This window comes from Paroedura picta, chromosome 9, assembly GCF_049243985.1.
Source record: "Paroedura picta isolate Pp20150507F chromosome 9, Ppicta_v3.0, whole genome shotgun sequence".
NCBI classification, from domain to species: domain Eukaryota; kingdom Metazoa; phylum Chordata; class Lepidosauria; order Squamata; family Gekkonidae; genus Paroedura; species Paroedura picta.
The window spans coordinates 34,649,387-34,670,139 of NC_135377.1; the positions used below are offsets into that span (position 1 = coordinate 34,649,387).

Here is a 20,753-nt window from a genome sequence, read left to right on the forward strand (position 1 = left end):
GAAAAACAACTGGTAGCAGGGCAGCATTCCCCCACTTCTGTGTATTAGTTGTGATTTTCATAAAATAAATGGTACATATATAAAACTTGACATTCGGGACACTGTTTTAAAACAAGATTTGAGCAAGGGATATCAGCATAACTAAGGGTCTTCTTTTTCACAGCAAGGTTGCAACTGCATCATGTGTGCTATTGAAAGAAGCATCTCCTATGTTGAATTCACCTCATTTTCCTGGCACTAATTAGAACCTAAATGAGCTAAATGAGCCTCTTGTGGCGCAGAGTGGTAAGGCAGCCGTCTGAAAGCTTTGCCCATGAGGCTGGGAGTTCGATCCCAGCAGCCAGCTCATGGTTGACTCAGCCTTCCATCCTTCCGAGGTCGGTAAAATGAGTACCCAGCTTGCTGTGGGGTAAACGGTAATGACTGGGGAAGGCTCTGGCAAACCACCCCGTATTGAGTCTGCCATGAAAATGCTAGAGGGCATCACCCCAAGGGTCAGACATGACTCGGTGCTTGCACAGGGGATACCTTTACCTTTACCTTTAATTAGAACCACTCACCATATATAGGGACATAAGTAGACCTGGAATTTGCCTGTGTTTACCAACTAAGGAAGGATGCTGTATAAAACACTACAAATCAGGGGGAGCTTTCCTAAGGGTTATGGACAAGAGAAAGAGGAGTTGACATGGGATGCCATTTTTGAAGGTGTGCCCTTAGCAATAGGAAGTCATCAAATGTAAAATAATATCTTATAAGTAGCATGATATCAGGGGCGAATGCAGCCAGTTTGAAATTTATTTCTTGCCTTACTTCATTTATTCACTGCCTTTCTTTCAGAGAGAGAACAATCCTAAGCAGGTCTACTCAAAATCCTACTGAGATCTATTCAATGGCACTTACTCCTGGGCAAGTGTTCTTGGGATTGCACTGTCAGTGTCCTTCAGGTCAACGATAACAAGAGCAGGGCTTAGTTTCTAGAAAACCCATTCTCAATAGAAATGAGATTCAGAATGGTTGTGAGATGGAACATATTTCAGGTGTTGGAGGCACTTGCTACACTGTGATACAGAGCAGAGAGGAAGAAACAAAAGGCTGATGCCTTCAGTGGCAGCCAGGCATTCCCATGGCAAACAGCAAGTAGTTGTGCTTGTGGGTAGCTAATGGAATAGTAGGTTTCTCTCAGCCACTGATCTGGTAGGCCTCTACATTGCTAGGTCCATTTCTAAAATAATGTTCCAAATCATCTCAGAGGTTAAAGTTCCCATGATAATTTGTTTTTCTTTCCGTATAGGTCTTGAAACTTGCTCCTAATGATGGCTTCGCTAAAGTGCATTATGGCTTCATCCTGAAAGCAGAAAACAACATCGCAGAAAGCATTCCTTATTTAAAAGTAAAATTTATATTACTTCATATATTGTGTGTGTCAGTGTTTATTGTGGGAGATGCTGCAACCAGCAGACCAGCACAGTTATTACAGCATTTAATACTAGATCCCTAAAAATGAGCATAAATTCTTATCCACATCCCATTCATAAGTTGGCCATGCCCCTTTCTCTCCCCCCTCCCCCCTTATGACTTCTGGTTGGTTGGTTACCCCTGAATCTTTCTTCTTGTCTCTTCCTGTCTCTTCTGTTCCTGAGGGCCAGTTTACTCTCCCAAAAGCAACCCACCCCACTTAGTAAAATAACAAGTTACTCTTTCACAAAAACATTTAATCATGTAAAAATGGAGAAAATATTTTTTTCCAGTTGAAATGCTTGTGTAAGTAGCAAAGACAGCAGAGCACCTATGTGAGAAAAGGCACATGAAAGGTTACTTGCAAAAATGACCAAGATAAACAGTAGGGTCGCCAGCTCTGGATGAGGAAATAGCTGAAGTTTTTTGGGGGGTGAGTGGAGCCTGAAGAGGGTGAGGTTTGGGGAGGGACCTCTGCACGGTACATTAGCATAGAGTTTACCCACCAGAGCAGCCATTGTTTCAAGGGAACCTGATATTTGTCACCTGGAGTTCATTTGTGATCACAGGAGATTTCCTTGCCCCTCCTAGAAGCTGGCAGCCCTAAGACCTTTTATGCATGGCGGCAGCTTCCTTGCACTGCCACCGTGCTGTTGTGGCAGGGCATGATGCAATGCCATTTCCTGTGTACACACAGTTGCGGGGCATGTTGGGTTGCCCTGGCATATCACACGCGCTTTACGCCGGGGCCAGGAGGGCCGGATCACTGCCGGCCGAGGTAAGTAAAGCAGTGGGGTGGGGGAGGTAGGGAGGGGCCAGGCCCCCTCCACACACACTGGTGGGGCCAGGGGGTCGCCTATGCCAGCTCCGTGGCTCCACGGAGCCCGCAGGGGCATGCGGTGTTCCTTAAGGGACACCGTAGGGTCGGGGCTGGGCGGGTGCTGGCGATTATGCACAGCGCTGGCCCGCCGGAGCTCAGGCTTACTCAGGAAGCTACGGAAGATCCTGCATTTGCTTAACGCGGGCCTTCCGTAGCCCTAGGCTGGGAGGCTCCTGCGCTGATGGCGGCAGCGAGCGTTATCGGAGATTTTCCCCAAAGTGCTGCTGCCGCCAACGCAGGCATTATGGCCCATGCATAATGGGCCTAAGGCATTTAGGATAACTATAAATACTGCAGTTAATGTAGTTTACATTCTCTGCTGGGTGGGAACTTTTTTCTTGATAAGACACTACACTCTTCAATTTTTTCTAGGAAGGCCTAGAATCTGGAGATCCTGGCACAGATGATGGGCGCTTTTACTTTCATCTGGGAGATGCCATGCAGCGAGTTGGAAGCAAAGAGGTAAAATTTGATCTGTTTGAAGTTTATTTGAAAAAGAAAATAGAGTGTGTGGGAAGGAGCCTGGCAGAACTGGATATTATACCTTATTACCACTAGCACTTCATCTGCTTTGGAGATGATTATTCCTCTACTGTATGTTCATTGCATGAAAGATTCATGTCTTTCAAAGAGGTGAACAATCTCTAGTGTCAAGAGAAAGTGTTCTCATGAACTCACGAAGCTACCTTACACTTAGACTGTTGTTCTAACAAGGTAAGTATTTTTTTACTCAGATTAACAGTCGTTCTCCATGCAGGATTGGTAAGCATGGCCTGGCACCCAGTGGGAGATAGGGGAAGTGAGTACTTACCATGCAGTGTGGGCAACGATCATCATTGCTGTATGATGACATCTGGCATGACCTAGAATGTTGTCATTGTGCTAGAACTATAGTTTTTCTGGGGAAGTGTTAGAGCAATGGCCTGGCATGAGGTTGATTCTTCTGGGTTCTGCCAGAAGTGACTTCATTGTACTGGGGTGACAATTGCTTTGCTCTGTCTGTTTGACCTGTTTCTGCCTGCTGACCAGCTAAGCACTGGCAGGTTGTGGCCAAAATTGCTGGGAGCTTTCCCACCAGAAGTGGGCACCTGGCAAGACAAACTCCAGGGTCTCAGGCAGAGGACTTAAACAAATAACATGGTAGGTAATGTGAAACTGGAGATACCAGAGATTGAGCCTGGGACTTTTGAAATGTTCAACCACAGAGCCACAGCTCTGGGAGAAGTAGGAGAGGCTATTTGCAGCAGCAATGGCGGCTTCTCTCTTGTGCTTGTGGGGAGAGAGAACAGAAGAAAGTTTGGGTTTATTTCATAGAAGGCAACAGACTGTATGGTTTGTGCACTAGCTAACTTTCAGTGTGACTGCAAATGTTTATGAAGTTGATGCCTCATTCAGTTTGTGTGGACAAAAAAAATGGGATTCATGAAAAATAAACTTCTTGGGGCAAAGCATACTGTTAAATTTGTCACTCACTTTGTAAATTAAAAAAAATGTTGCTGGATCTGCTGAAATTCAAAATTTAATCAAGCAAGGAAATCAATACATAAGCATTTGTAATCAGTCACTGACAGTGAGCATTCATCACCAGAGGCTACAGTGCGAATTGAGAACTCAGCTTTTGAATGTTTTAATGATGGTGCAGCCTCAGGAAGAGTATCTTCATGCAGCCAACTTGCTTGTAGAATGGAGTGCACTGAACTGATCATTTCTAAAAATGCTGGGACCTTCAATGCATTGAATTGCTGACATCAGGATATCAAACTGGTGAGGCAAAGCCAAGTCTACATGTCATCATACCAAACTCTTGATTCAATGTGAACTGTAGAGGACAAATGCAAACTGGATTCATCCCCCTCCCCCCGATTGTTCCTCAAGGCACCCTGTACCCCCAGGAGCAGCAATTCATGGAGATCAGTAGGCTGCAGTGGGAAGGTAGAGCTAGGAAACTTCTATTCAAGAGCTGAAGAATTTAGTCTGGATCTAACTCATTATCTGGAAAACTGCTCTTTTCCAGTGGCTACAATGAATTTCCCATTATTTTTCTAATAATAATAGAATAATTTGATACATACATCCTTATCCATTGTTGTTCCTCTTAATATTTGTAAAACAGCCTGGGGGGGTGGAACGGTCCTGGGTGTCCGAATTGGAATAGGACCAATCAGGGTGCACCTGGCTGCACCCTGATTGGCCCTGCTCCTAGAGCCCCAGCCCTCCTTCCCTGGACACTAACCACTGCTCTCAGATGCCTGATAGAGACACACAGAAACACAGAGAGCCATGCCAAACCGCAAACAACCCCTGGTTACCTGCTATGGCTTCTGCTGCAAGGGGGGGAGAGACAGACAGAGACAAACTGCAAACGAGCCCCAAACTGCAAAACAGCCTTGATTCCCTGCTATGAATGAGCCCTCATTACTTGCTATGGCTCCTGCTGCAAGAGAGAGAGAGAGAGAGAGAGAGAGAGAGAGAGAGAGAGAGAGAGAGAGAGAGAGAGAGAGAGAGAGAGATCTGTGCCTGCCAGTATCCCCTGGCTCCTAGCACCCATTGCATTCTTGGTTGCAATGGGATTTCTTGCTGGTTTTAAATCAAGGCATACAAAAGGATGCAATTAAAGAGGCAATATCATACAAAAGGGCCTTTAAAAATAGTCACCTGTCAGGGATAAATGAAATGAATGTATATTCTCACACAGCACATTAGAACCCATGTTCTTAACAATTTCTTTACAAATACTGCTGTCAAATACCCTGAAACAATCACAAATTGACAACCAAGATCCCAATAGTCCTTGATTCCACTGCCATTCATTTATTTTGCTACATATTCTAGGCCAAGCATATTTTAGGACTCTGGGAAATGGTAGAGGACAGGAAGGCCTGGAGGATCATTGTCCATGGGGTCACGATGGGTCAGACAGGACTTTGCAACTAACAACAACAACTAGGCCAAGCCATTCTTAATATGCTGCCAACAGGCTCAAGAAGATAGGGGGGCTCCTGTAGTAAACAACACATGCTATAATATTTCTTTTGTTCTTTGAGCATCAAGGGACCCATCACGTATTCCTGCTACAGGACCAAAAGTATCTGTAAGGTTACCATGCTTCTAGTTCAAAGGTTAATGTCTGTACAGCCTAGTTTGTGATGCTATATCATCAATTATACAAGGCAGGCTTTCTCAAGCAGGATTTCATGAAACCCTGGGGAAGTGTTTCCCAAATGGGTGGGAGTTGATTAATTTTTAATATAGTTTTAAAATTTGTTAAACATTTATTGGGTGATATGGTATGACCATGTAGGTTTAGAAGTTTACAGTATTCCAAAGCATCTCTTTCATTTCATAGATGATTAAGAGTTATACAAGCTGGACTTAAACAGCATATTACAAGCAGCATATTTAAAAGGCTGCCATATAGACAATGGAGCAGAGTTGTTCTCTCTTGCTCCAGAGGAACAGACCAGAACCAAAGGGATAAAATTAATTCAAAAGAAATTCTGTCTAAACATCCAGAAGTTCCTGACAGTTAGAGCGGTTTCTGAGTGGAACAGGCTTCCTTGGGAGGTAGTGAGTTCTCCATCTTTGGAAATTTTTAAACAGCGACTGGATAGCCATCTGACGTAGAGGCTGATTCTGTGAAGATTCAAGGGCTGGCAGGTTACAGTGGATGAGCAGTAGGGTTGTGAGTGTCCCACGTAGTGCAGTGAGTTGGATGACCCAGACTAGATGACCCAGGAGGTTCTTTCCAACTCTATGATTCGATGATTCTACAAGCTGCCAAACATCAATATATGGTCATATCAACCTCCCCATGCCCACTGATGGGCCTGAGGGGATGGGAAAGGGAGGGGCCCCAGGTGTACATGTACACAGCTATGCTTCCATATTGTGCATGATCGTGCCACTTCTGGGGCTTCTCCAAGCCTGAAGAATGTTTCAGGGGTTTAGTGTAGTGGTAGTAGTGCGGACTTCTAATCTGGCGAGCCAGGTTTGATTCTGCGCTCCCCCACATGCAGCCAGCTGGGTGACCTTGGACTCACCACAGCACTGATAAAACTGTTCTGACCAAGCAATGATATCAGGGCTCTCTCAGCCTCACCCACCTCACAGGGTGTCTGTTATGGGGAGAAGAAAGGGAAGGTGAATGTAGGCTGCTTTGAGACTTCTTCAGATCATACAAGCGGGACTAAAACAGCATATTACAAGCATGAAGAGAATATAACATACATCTCTCTATATATAATTCTTTCTAGCTTTGCTATGTAGTATGCAGACTATTTTTAAATGTGTAACTTGGAGCTGCCAAACATCCAATGAACGTGAAGGTGATTCTGGTGCACAGTTCATGGTAGTGGGGGAGAGTAGAAACTGGACATTAGTGTGATGCTTAAGACTACCTGGGTTTTTTTTAATGTAATGGATACTAAGTTGATTTTGTTTACCTGGATTTCAGTGAGGCTTTTGACAAGGTGCCCTATGATGTTATGATGGGCAAACTGGAGGACTGTAGGCTAGATTTTCAGATGGTTAGGTGGATAGGAAACTAGCTAGAAAACCATAGCCAAAGAGTGGTTGGCAATGGTATTCATCAGATTGTAGGTTGGTAAGAAGTGGGATGCCACTAGGTTAGGTACTTTTCAACATTTTTATCAGTTATCTGGATGAGGGGGTGGAGGGACTATTAATTAAACTTGCAGTGGGGAGCAATGTGTGTGAATGAGATCTTGGGGTACTTGTGAACTGTAAGATAAATATGAGCCGACAGTGTGATACATTGGTAAAGAACACAAATGCTGCATTGGGCTGTATCAACAGAGGCATCACATCAAAATCACAAGATGTCATAGTCCCATCATATACTGCATTGTTCAGACCACACCTGGAGTACTGTACTATGTGCAGTTCTGGAGACCTCACTTCAAAAAGGACATGGACCAAGCCCTATGAGGAAAGGCTGAGGGAATGTTCAGCCTCAGGGTATCAGTCTAATTAAGTTGAAGCACCAAAGTCCATAGTTTCTATCCTTTTATTAATGCATCCTTCTTAACCATTTTATTAGAAAACTGCCTGACATACACCCCTGATCAAGTCACAGCTGACTTATGGTGACCCCCAAAGGATTTCCAAGGCAAAGACACTTAGAGCAAGTTTGTATTGCCTGCTTTTGCGCCTTGACCCTGGTATTCCTTGGAGGTCTCCTATCCAAACACTAGGCAGGGTTGACCATGGTTAGCTTTTGAGAACTGATGATCTCAGGCTAGACTAATTACCTATGTAAAAACATTCTCCCAAATAATTCAGTTTTATTCCATTTTAATTAGTTGTATATGACAGTGTTGCGTTATAGGGAACTAATCATTTAATTTGGAGCCCTAGCCCTTAGGATGCACAGTAGAATTGCTTCAATATTGTTTATTGTTTATTATTGATTTATTGTTTATTATTGATTTATTGTTTATTATTGATTTTCTGCTGAACTGTAACTAATGTAAATGAGTTAACAAATCTCAATCTTCTAGGCATACAAATGGTATGAACTTGGCCACCAACGGGGTCACTTTGCATCTGTCTGGCAGCGTTCTCTGTACAATGTCAAGGGTATAAAAGCTCAGCCATGGTGGACAGGAAAAGAAACAGGTTATACAGAGTTGGTCAAGGTGAGTCATAGTGCCTTCTTTACTATGTATTTTTATCTTAAGTAGAATAAAAATGTGATATTGTGAATGGTTACCTAGAAGAAAGCCCTCATGATTCATCATGGGACTTTTGAATATGTGCATAAGATGGTGGTGGAGGAAAGTACCATCAAGTTGCAGCTGACTTACGGTGATCCTAAAGAGTTTTCAAGGCAAGAGAACTTTCAGAGGTGGCTTGCCATTGCCCGTCTCCAAATCATGATCATGGTATTTCTTGGAGGTCTCCCATCTAAATGCTAGCCAAGATTGACCCTGCTTAGCCTCTGCATTCTGACAAGATCAGGCTAGCCTGGGCTATCTAAAGATAGAACTATACTATAATTATTTTCATTCTTTAAGGCTGGTATCTGGAATTCATTATGCAAAATTCTCCTTATTCATTCTAGAAATCACCACTGGAAGTTAAACTGATAATTGTTCAACCCTTGTTCATATTGTTTTACAACAGTGGAGCAGAAAGAATGGATTGCAGAGTAGAGAACACCAAAAATTACATGCCATCCCACTTGAGTTCATCAGATGAAGATGACCTTAGTGACTCAGTAATTCACACTAATTACGGGGAGGCAAGCTTTAAATTGCTGGATGTTGTAATTAGTAGAAACAGGCTGATCCATTTTCCTTCGTGTTCTCCTAATTCTCAGAGGCTTCAATGGGAGGTTTAATTGCATAAGGTAGGCAACGTCAGGCCAGCTGAATAAATACAAAAATCAAACTACAGCTGAAGTAACTCCTCAGTGGCTCTACAGCTCTTGAGATAGACAAGTAAATTATTTCTAATTACCTCTCTTATGATATTCTTAAGGAACAATGTTGTGAAACATTAAGTGCTGGATCTGTTATTAAGTCATGCATTTGAAGCAAATTCAAAGCTGCTTATCAGAATGTGGACTGGAGGGATTTCAAGTTTAAATCATGAATATTTACTTCAAGGTCCTTTGGAATCTCTTTTCATTTATTTATTTAATGTTAGCATACATACAGTTTGGTCCCAGCTTTAAAAACAAAAATTATAAATGTTCTGAGTGAAATATATTTAAATGTTAATGAAGTTACTATTGCCATGTCAGAAATCTTGGGGCAAAGGTTATTTTGATGGCAGCCATCAACGCACTGTCTCGTAAGAGTGCTTTAAAAAAATGATACAGGATGATCATGACCTTTTAAGAACCTATTTCATGTGTGGGAGAATTCTCCCTGAATTCTCTTGACTCAGTTTGCCTTGGTTTGTCAAACAAGATAGAATTCATACATGGTTGCTGTCCTCTCATATTTGCTTAGCTCATTAAAAAATGTTTATTCTTCTCCTCAAGGTAAAATGGCATATTCCAGTTTGCCATAAATATTCAAAAATGGAGTACAAACTTAATGGGACAAAATAGGAGCCTAAGTTTTCCAAGAGGCTAATGGTTGTGTTCTGTCACTAGTTTTTGCACTGTGGTATGCGTGAAACAGCAATAGATATTCCATGCTCCCATGCAGAAAGAGATCATATAATACAGTTTTCTTCTCCTACTTAGCTTCTGAAATCTGACAAGATCAGGTTAGCCTGAGCTATCCAGGTCAAGGGTGTGATCATATACTTATTACATTCATATCCAGTATTTAGATGGGAGACCTTCAAGAAAAGTCCAAGGTCGTCATGTGGTGTCACACAATGGTGAACCACCACTGTTAGACTCTTGCCTTGAAAACCCTACAGATGTGACTTGGCAGCATTTCGGACACACGTATGAACAGATGAAACTGCCTTATAGTTAGCCAGACCATGGATCTATTAAGGTCAATATTTTTATTTATCAAATTTTATCCCAGTCCCTCTCTTCCCAATGGGACTCAGGGCAGCTAACAGCATCTAAACAATACAAAAGATATAGTATAACAAAATTTAAAATCTATCCCTATTAACATTTATCCATTATCGAGCAGAGTAGGGTGCATAGATGGTAAAGAAAATGCTGAAGCATACCAGATGCCCAAAAGATCAGTCTTGCTTGTCTTGTGGAACCTAGGGGGGTCCTGCCATGCACACTTGAGTCAGCTGGTTCCACAGTACAGGGATCACTACTGAGATGGCCCTCACGCCTATTAACACAAAACGGATAGTTGGTAGACCTACAATAAATACTGAGATGAAGATGGGGGAGGGTATCCATATAGAAGGAGCCCATTGGTGTTTTGTCTCAAGTCATCATGATGTTCATTGTACCCAACCAAATACCTGGTGGAAGAGCTCCATCTTGCAGGCCCTTTGAAAATGAGCCAGCTCTTCCAGGAGCTTGTTCCACCAGGTTGGGGCTAGTCAGTTTGGTGTAGTGGTTAGGAGTGCGGACTTCTAATCTGGCATGCCAGGTTCGATTCTGTGCTCCCCCACATGCAACCAACTGGGTGACCTTGGGTTCGCCACAGCACTGATAAAACTGTTCTGACCAAGCAGTGATGTCAGCGCTCTCTCAGCCTCACCCACCCCACAGGGTGTCTGTTGTGGGGAGAGGAATGGGAAGGCAACTGTAAGCCACTTTGAGCCTCCTTCGGGTAGGGAAAAGCGGCATATAAGAACCAGCTCTTCTTCTTCTATGACTGAAAAGGCCCTGGCCCTGGTTGAAGCCAGACATACTTCTTTAGGGCCAGGGAATCACCAGTTTGTTGCAGTTGGGTGATCTTAATGTCCTTTGGAGGGTATGGGCTCCTCCTACCATTTCCCTAGAGGCTTTCATCAACCAGAAAGAAAAGAGATCCAAGGAGCAGGTAGTCAGCAAACCAGTCAACAGGATTGTCTAATCTGACTGGCAGCAGCTCTCTGGATTCTCAAGTGTAGCGATCCCCAACCTGTGGGCTGCGGACCACATGTGGTCCTTCGACTAATTTGAGGTGGGCCCTGAAGGACACCTTCTCCCCCTCCCGGCCCTTTATTTCATCCCCCCTGGCCCTTTACAACACACTTCAGGTGTCATTGTCTCCCATCACTCCCAGATGGGACTATCTCGTTGCAGAGAAACAAGCTCAGGGTTCCCATTGATTTGTCACTGTCATGAGTTAAAATTTCCATGAAAATAAAATGTTCCTTATGTTCATTGTTGTGGCATGTCTGTATCTTATTTTGAAGGGATGTTTAAACATTACCATAGTGATCAGAGAGCATTAGGGCAGTGGTTGAGAGTAGAGGAGTAAACTACCCCCCCACCGGGCCTCAGTAAAAGGCGTTGAGTGGTCCCCGGTGGGTGGTCCCCAGTGTTGAGTGGTCCCCGGTGAGTGGTCCCCAGCGTTGAGTAGTCCCCAGTGATAAAAAGGTTGGGGACCACTGCTCAAGTGGACGTCATTTGCCTGTTCCTTTGACTGGAGATACCAAGAACTGAACTTTTGCATGTAAAGCCGGTGTTCTACCACTGATCCATGGCTAATTTATATTTTTAGTATAAATCTTTAAGGTATTCTGTTTTTACTCTTTAATTTTAAAATATTCCAATAAACCAGATTTTTAAAAAATCAAATCTTTCATCAAGTTCTCTGCTGATAAAACATGAAGTATCATAACATATAATGTGCCTTTCCATATGCAGTAGTAGCCTTGTAATTAACCTGATAATATTTGCTAACTATAAAAGAGAAGCGTAAGTGAGATTTATGGAACACCATGATAAAACAATACAGTGATATAGTACTAGAGGGGACAGAAAAATGTGTTTCTTGAGCAATACTGGCAACTGATTCTATCCATGCTGCTTTATATTCATAACAGCATATGCTGCTGATGCACATATATATTTTGTTTTAATTGGTGCAATGTTTTGGATCTCTAAAATAACTCTGCCAGTTGGAAGCTTGCCTAAAGAATTAAAATTCCAGCTTGATAAAACATTTTTTTTTGGGGGGGGGGACATTTACAGACTGTATTTTTCATGTCAATGTTCTATACAATTATTTCAATATTTGAAAGTAATTGCAATAATGAATTGTGTTTTGCTGCAAGGAAAATGTGCCATAACATTCTCTTGAGAGTGGTAACAAGTTTAATAAAGACAGCTGTTTCATTAAGTTCCAAGACATTTGTGCTTTTACTCATATTGTTTATTTAAACTGGGCAACTTGAGCAAGTTCTTTTCCTCCCACTGTTTAAGTTGTGAGTGGTTTGCTTCATAGTTTGCTTAAAAGGAACAGCATCCAATCTAATTTGTCAGTATTGAATTTGATTGGTAACTTGAATTGCAGATGTATTGTTAACTCAGATCCTCTCCATTTATTGTTGAACCCACCTTAGAAGTTAGTGTTATCCAAAATCACCCAAGAACAGGCCGAAGCCACACTTGTGGGTATAACCCATTAATTTGTAAAGCAGAGCATGGGACAAGTTTTAATTTAAGTAGACAAAGAACTGCACAAATCAAGGTGCTGAACTATCACTTTTGTTTATAGAGCCATAGAGCAGGGGTAGTCAACCTGTGGTCCTCCAGATGTCCATGGACTACAATTCCCATGAGCCCCTGCCAGCATTCACTGGTGGGGGCTCATGGGAATCGTAGTCCATGGACATCTGGAGGACCACAGATTGACTACCCCTGCCATAGAGGATAAGCTGCTAGCTCAACAAAGGGAAAGGAGAAGCAAAGATCTAAGAGAGGCTGGCAGCCAAGTTAGCAGGGAACAGTTCTAGTGCATAATAGATGATCAACCTGTTGACACCATTTTCATGCTTCTTCATCCAGAGAGGATGGAGTTAATAAAACCCAGGAAAATATATTCTCAGTTGAGCTTCATATTGTTCATATTTCTTTGTGACATTTCAGGGAAGGCAGTTCTTTCCCCTAAACACAACTGCTTCCTAAGATGTGAATTGACATTCCCTTACTTGGTTCTTCCAGCCTCTGATAGATGAGTATTGATTTAAGATAATAATCAGCATTCTTTGTATGCCTCAGTTAGGATTTAGGGATCAGAAAAATATTTATTTTAATTTTAATTACCTTGAAGGTCCTATTTGTAGGGAAAATAAATAAAAACACCAGCAAGTACATATTTTTTCCTAACAATGTTGATTTGATATTTAGAAAGAATCCCAGTAGCATCATGCTAAAATTATAACAAAGCTATTGGAGGTGATTGATTAATGGAATCTATCCTCTGTTTTCAGTTCTCTCAGTGACAGTCTGGAATTTATCTAGGTAGCACTAGTCAATTTATTAACATGCCACAGATATCTTTGTTCACTTTTGGTAATTAGTGGAAAGGAGATTACATGTGCTTTCAGTGAATGGCAGAACTTGTACAAGCCTATGCCCAAATTAGAGAGGAACTGTAATTCTGATATATTGCCCATTAGGGTTCAGCACAGAGAATATAATAGTTCTGTAGTAATTAGGGTAGTAATTGGACTAGGATCTCAGAGACCAGGGTTCAGATTCCCATACTACCATGAAGCTTGCTGAGTGAACTGGTGTTGGTCACACGTTGTCAGCTTAAACTACTTGATAGAGTTGTTGTGGGAATAAAATAGGGGAAGGAAATGCATATACCATATAGTGAACTCCCTGGAGAAGAATTGAACTAAAATTGTACTGGATAGAGCTCCATCCACTTGACCATCTCTTCCTTTGGATGCTGTCAGACTTTGAAATGTTTGGTCTTTATCCAAATAAATACATGTGTAGTGCAATGCATTGCCCTTATGAACTGAAAGAAGTTGCCCATTAATAGCATGACTGTAGTCCATAATTAGAAGCTTTGAGAAAGATGCCTGGTTAGCAAAAAATTAAGAAAAAAAGATAAAAGGGCCATTTTGTTGATACATTTTATTGTTGTCAAATTATGAGGATTGACAAAAGTAATTGGATGGACACCTCCATTGTTAGGCTATGACTAATAAAACATGAAGAGAGCAAATGATACTAATTGTGTTAGCTGTTGCTGTGGAGGGGGGGTGCCCCCTCAGGAGGAAGTAGAACATCATAATTGACTTCAATAGTAACTAGTATAGAAAAAAAAAGTATTGGTATTTTCTGGCTGTTCTTTCAACCAGATATAGATTGGGATTGAATTCTGGCTATACAAAATGGCCAAAAAGATCCTGAAAATATTCAGGATTTTTCAGGAGCACTGGATAGTGAAAGTTAAATGGCATTTTAAATCCCTTTAAATGCCTTCCATATGAACTTGCCATTTGAAGAAGGCCTAAAAGGAACTGTGATCCTTTTCTTCCCTCCATTGAAACCAAAGGCACCTTCTTTGGGGGCCCATAGAATTGGATCCCCATGTCCAATCTTTTTGAAAATTAGGGGATGGAGGTTGAGAAGAGGCCCCAGAGGCTATTCTGCAAATTTGGTGCCTTTAAAAAACTCAGCCCCCCAGATACCTCCAGATCAGTTCTCCATTATATGCTATAATGGTCATCATAAGGCATATTAGAGGAAAAAATGTGGAATTCCCAAATAGTTACTGCATCCAAATTCTATACCGATATTGGGATTAAGGAATATTGGGAAATACTAATATTTTGTTCAATATAGGTATAGGTAAAGGTATCCCCTGTGCAAGCACTGAGTCATGTCTGACTCTTGGGGTGACGCCCTCCAGAGTTTTCATGGCAGACTCAATACAGGGTGGCCTTGCCAGTGCCTTCCCCAGTCATTACCGTTCAATATACCTGAATGCAAAGATATCAATTTTTTTGCGCATTCCTAGGCAGCAGAGACTCACCAAACACAATGTTGTTCCTTAACTGCCCCTTTATTGGATATAGTAAAGTCTACACAAGCTTCTTAACAAGTGCAGTTTCCTTCACCACCCATTTCTGCCCCTTCAAACATCAGCAGCTGAGCTGCACTAAGCTGCCTTGGGGCAGTTCCACCAGTCCTGTCCCAGTTTGGTAGCCTTATCTTGCTCCAGGCCTCAACTCCCCCATCAGGTTCCTCTTCCTTATTTCTTTGCATCTCGTCAGCTTTGCTCAGACAGCTTCCATCCCTGATCCCCTACTGTCTCTTCTCACAATGCCTTTTTACTCCCTGAGGCTCAGCCCATGCTGGTCAAGCCCAGCACCGGCCCTTCCTTTCTCAGAATGCTTTCTTAACCCCTTCCTTGCCTTGCCTAATCCAGCGGTGATTGCATAAGGCTGCTACTGTCTTTTCTTGAGGTGCCCCCTTTACCCTGGAGCATCCGCTGCCTTTTGCACCGTAAGTAAAACCTCTTCTGGCTGCCACTTTTGCTTTTGTGCCAGAGGAGGGAAATCATATTTTGAAGGAAATCCAGTAATGCCAGTATAGGCCATTTAATCCTTGCAACATCATGAAATCTAAGTGCAAAGAGATTTTACAGAAGCTTCTTCCAGTTTCTTCCAGCTTTAGTATGCAACTGGATGTTCGGGGCAAATATCATATAATAACAAGTATACAGTAACAGGGCAGCCCCAAACAGTGAGAATAGTAGTTTGCATTAGTTGATTCCACTATTGTATTTAACTGCTGGGCTGAAAATGGGAAGCTAGCATGTGTTAAAGACTTGAAGACTTGTGGGATCTAATGAGCACATCTTTAAACCCCAACACCACCAGTGCTGGAACTCTGCTTCCACTTTGACTTCACAGGATGGCCCAATTCAATAATCTTTGAAGTAATTCCATCTTGTAGTTTTTTACCCTCAATATCTGCAGCAGGTCATGGGTTGTTTCCTGCTTTGTGTCCCACCACTTCTGAATTATTTCTGGCCAGTGCAATTATTTGCCGTTAAAAGACCTTGGGTGTTTCCACCACACTGTGCTTCAGTGGATGCAAAGATACTACATAGCTGCTGATACTGAGCTGGAAGTAGGTTATTTGTATTTGTATTTCTTCAAGTAGGAACTGACTACCTTCCCTAAAGAATCTGTACTAGCCTGCCAAAGACACCCACCCATCTAAGGCTTGGATGCCCTTGGATATCACAGGTGTCACTCAACACTCCATCTAATCTGCTATGCAGACTAATCCAATTGCATAAGCATCAGTTTGGCTGTAGTTCTCTGGGAAAGAAACCCTTCCAGTGAGGATGGATAAACCTAGTTCTGGCTGCGTTCCAACAGTTTCACTGGCAAATCTCTCAAATGCGTTAGATATAGATGTGAATGGTTGCCAGGAAAGTCATAAGCTTCTCCCTTCTCCCCTTCTGATCCAGCGTGATAGTACTAGGCCGTTTGCTTCTAACTGGTTAGGGTTTTGATCTAAGATTGGGAAGACATATTTCAAAATCCCTACTCAGCAGGGAAGCTTATTTGCTGATCTTGAAACTGCTGTCTTTCAGCCTAATCTAAAAGGGTTGTTCTGAGAATAAAATGGTGAGGAGCAGAACTGTGTATCCCACCATAGTCTCCATGGAGAAAAGGAGGAAAAACTGGTAGATTCATAAAGTACAAAGCTGGTGTTCAGTACTCCGTGCCTGCTGCTTGAGATACCTGTGGAAGCAGCTCTTCTTAGTCTATCTTTAGGGAAGACCAGGTGCTGCCTTGTTGACAAGCAAGGCCATGCTATACTGGCCCCCTGATGGAGCACCCTCCCCAGAGCAACCCACCAAGCCACTTAATTGTTTAGCTTTGGTCAAATTATAAATGATGGTTTATTATTATTAATTTATTATTATTAAAGTCATTTGATATAGAACTACTTTTGGGAGCTGGACTTTTCAAATCTATTAGGCTGCTACTTTTGCACCCTTTGATTGTTTTAAAGGATCTTTGGTACATCACTTTGTACTGGAAAATCAATTTATGTAATTACATAGTCAGGGAAAAGTAATTCCATTGTTTTCTGCAATACATGGTCTCTGTAGAAAACAGGTTTGGAGTATGCACCTGATTTGGAGTTATTCTCATAGAAATCTTGGTGTGTCCTTGAAGTATGCATAACCATAGAATCCTAGAGTTAGAATGGGCCATGCAAGCCATCTAATTAACTCTCTGTACAATGCAGGATCAGCCTGCATGTACAGTCTAATCAGAAAATATCATCTTCTTCAACACCTACTAAAGGGCTGGGGTGGCTGGGCTGAAAAAAATCTGAAAGTTTCATGCATACATTCACAGTTAAAATATATATACTCATTATGTGATGTTGAACTCTGAAATGTTAAGAGTGGAGAATGAATGCTGTTGGATCAGGTATATCTAGCCCAGCAGCCCCAGTAGTCTACCACATGCCTTGGGGAAAAGCTTCCAAGCAGGGCACAAAGGTGAAAGTCTCCCCTTGATGGTGTGCCCCGTAACTAGTAGCCAGAGTTTTGCCACCATTTAAATATCAAGGTTAGTAGCTATTGATAAATCTTTCATCTTAGAAAGTCTAGTTCCCTCTTAAAGCAGTCCACCCTAATGGCCATCACTATAACTTGTGGCAGTGAATTTCAAAGTTATATAATTATAAATGGTGCAAAGTGTATGTGTATGTGTGTGTGTGTGTGTGTGTGTGTGGATGTGGATGTTGTCTCTCATAAATCTACTGCCCATTAACTTGGATTTTAGAAGTAGGGAGGAGCAAAAATAATCTGTTCCCTTTCTCCACCCCATTCACCATTATATAAACTTCCAATTGAACTACTGTGAAGATTTTCTTGTTTTTGAGCAGTCTGGTGTGCTATGACTGAAAAGATCAATACTCTTGTTAGCTTGTGGCATTAAATGATTGGGTTGAACACCCCTTTGGCTGATCAAGAACAAATTAAAGCGGGGGGGGGGCAATTTGGCAGGTGGCTGGGGGATGATTGGAATGTTTGTGAGACAAAGGAAATTGAAGCTGAGAAACTGCATGGAGTTGATTTTCATGTTTGTTTTCTAAAGCCCCAAATGGGTAGAAGTGCAAAATGCAGAACCTTGTTAATGATGATGAATGCTTTTGAATTTGCTGTTGAGCTTGTTAAAAGACTGAACCTTGAAATGTACTCTAAGTTCTTTCGCAACAGAGAATGCCTTTGAATGATTTGCTTCTTCAGTCTCTAGAAAGAAACTGGAAAACGATTCGCGATGAAGGACTTGCTGTGATGGATAAGGGGAAAAAACTCTTCCTCCCTGAAGATGAGAACTTGCGGGAGAAAGGTGACTGGAGCCAGTTCACCCTGTGGCAGCAAGGTACACAAAGCTCACGTGTTTCCTCTTCTCCAGTTGCCAGGTTACCATAATGCAAGGGCAACAAAGGGAAATAATTATGATTTTAATTATGAATGGACAAATATTTCTTTTTGTTTCTATACGTTGCCATTTTGAAAAGTTCCAGTCCTCCAGTTTTCAGTGCAAGTACTAAATATGTGTTTGTTTCTGTTGCGTTTATACTGTATTTATATGTTAAAAAACAGGCATCAGGATCTAGAAAATGTTGCAAAGATAAAGAGTCCCAGGTTCTGTTCACATAGTTCTTGAGGCATTTTGAAATCATCTGGAGAAATCTATAAAAAAATCTGATTATATAATAAGTAAGGGGTGAGTAAAAACTTGGAAGAATAAAACACTGACATGAAAAGAAATTTAAAACAGTAAGGTGATAGAAAGCCACCTCCCAATAAATATGCTAGAACAATATTGTAACTTATATCGTATGGGAAGCCACTTTCTCAGAGCTGGAGAAAATGACAGAAGACTCCCTAATCCCAATTGAAATAGATTCCCAAATATAATCCCAAAAGTTTGTATGAGCTTCCTGCAATGAGAGTGCATGAAATCTTTCTATATTACACCTGCTGTCTGCTTGTGATCCAGGTTACGGTTCCATGATTATGGTAGTTGGGATTTCCTGCCTCATGGCAAAAGAAATCATGCAGAAATAAACGGCTGTTTAGTAACTCCCATCCTTGTGGTTTTTGAATGACTCAGAGCTCTCTTCAGGATTTTCATGGGGTGGGAGGATCATGGTAACAAGCCCCCCCCATATCTTTGGGATGCCTCCACATCATGTGCAGAAAAATACTCCTGCCATGACAACAGCCAGGAGCACAGGCAAGGGGGAGGGAATGGCATCCATGCCATCTGTTTTTACCCTGTGCCACTGTTCCCACTCCCTGCTCCTCCCCCGCTTCTCCCATAATGCCTGCACAAAACATCAGGCATGACCGCAATCACATGCCAACACCCGTCCCTTTCCCCCACGGTTTCCCTTTCCTTGCTGAGACATGCTGTAATACCACAACTCAGATTGGCAGGAAAAGGGGGGAAAGCCCTTCAGGGCTGGGGTGTGTGTGTAGCCATGTACTAAGCAGGAATTGAAGAGGTAGATGGCTCCATCTATAGTAACACATAGGGGAGAAGAGAAGGTTGCTTTCTCTGGCAACTTAGATGGCAGGACCATTTTTTAAAAGATGCTTAAGTAAGCTGGGCTTGTAGATTTTTTGCTACAGTGGTCATATTACATATCTAAACATTTCTGAGTTTTCAAAGGTTCTGAATGGATGCCTTTATTTTTCATGTGTCTGTGTGTGTTTGGGCTTTTGTAGTGTTGTTGTGCTTGGCATATACATGATAAACGCCTGTGCATTTGTCTTCCCTCTCTAGGAAGAAAAAACGACAATGCCTGTAAGAGTGTCCCCATGACATGTGGATTATTGGAACGGTTTCCAGAGGCTACTGGATGCAGAAGAGGACAGGTATTCCCTGATCTGTAGTACAAATAGCTTCAGCTTTCCAAGGGAGTTGTGTGGGGTATTAATCTCCAATTAAAACCAGTGCAACAGTGGTTTGTAACAGTGAAGCAGTAATGTAAGTTTTTAAATACAATTCAGGCTCTCAAAAACATTAATGCTAATTCTGTCTGCTAAAAGAATGTTTGGATTTATGCACCTGTTTCACTCCAGCCTTTGAGCTTTTATTTACAACTGTGGGATAATGTGAATTGTATATTTCTGTATGGACATGTGTAATTTATCCAGATAGCTGAAAACATGCAAAAAATAACCACCCCACCCCTATTTAACTTTAGATGTGATGTTTTTGTTTGGATGCTCAAGTAAGTTGTAAGCAACAGGAGAGGGCTGTCATCCTTCACCAGACAAAATAGAAACTGCTTTTAGCAAATCTTATCAGATCTCAGAAGCTAAGAAGGGCAGGGTTAGCTCAGTGTGTGGTTGGGAGACCACCAAGGAATTCGAGGGTCACTGCACAGAGGCAGGCAACGGCAAACCACTTATGAACATCTCTTGCCTTTGAAAACCCTGCAAGATCGCCACAAGTCAGCTGTCACTTGATGACAAAAAGAAAGCAATGTAAATGACTATATGTAGGGGTAGTCAAACTACAGCCTTCCAGATGTCCATGGACTACCATTCCCATGAGCCCCTGCCAGTGAATGTTGGCAGGGGCTCATGGGAATGGTAGTCCATGGACATCTGGAGGGCCGCAGTTTGACTACCCCTGCATGCTCTGGAAAGCATCTGTAATTAAGACTGTCACTGTCTATTCTGGAATCGTTCAGGTGTCTTCACATCAGTGACACTGGCTTGGACTGTGTAACAAAGAACCGCGGGCACAAAACAACATGAAAAGACTGGTTTGTCATCTGGGACAACTTAACTTAATCTAACCTCTTCTGAAGGCTAGGAAAATGATCTGGTTCTCAACCAAATTGATACTTCTCTTTGTAGATCAAGTATTCTGTCATGCATCCAGGGACTCATGTCTGGCCTCACACAGGTCCTACTAACTGTAGACTGAGAATGCATTTAGGTCTGGTGATTCCAAAAGAAGGCTGCAGGATTCGGTGTGCTGAAGAAACCAGGTAACTTTT

At 42.1% G+C, this 20,753-nt stretch overlaps 1 protein-coding gene across 4 annotated transcripts in view; it reads left to right on the forward strand.

The window, feature by feature from the left end:
* Positions 1–20,753, forward strand: part of ASPH (aspartate beta-hydroxylase) — a 121,803-nt gene that overhangs the window by 95,011 nt on the left and 6,039 nt on the right. For all 4 annotated transcript variants that reach the window (XM_077352312.1, XM_077352315.1, XM_077352316.1 and 1 more), the window contains 6 exons: positions 1,295–1,393; positions 2,711–2,800; positions 7,858–7,995; positions 17,977–18,112; positions 19,526–19,617; positions 20,611–20,744. In XM_077352312.1, coding sequence (XP_077208427.1) covers positions 1,295–1,393; positions 2,711–2,800; positions 7,858–7,995; positions 17,977–18,112; positions 19,526–19,617; positions 20,611–20,744 — 689 coding nt within the window. The remainder of the gene's footprint in view (positions 1–1,294; positions 1,394–2,710; positions 2,801–7,857; positions 7,996–17,976; positions 18,113–19,525; positions 19,618–20,610; positions 20,745–20,753) is intronic.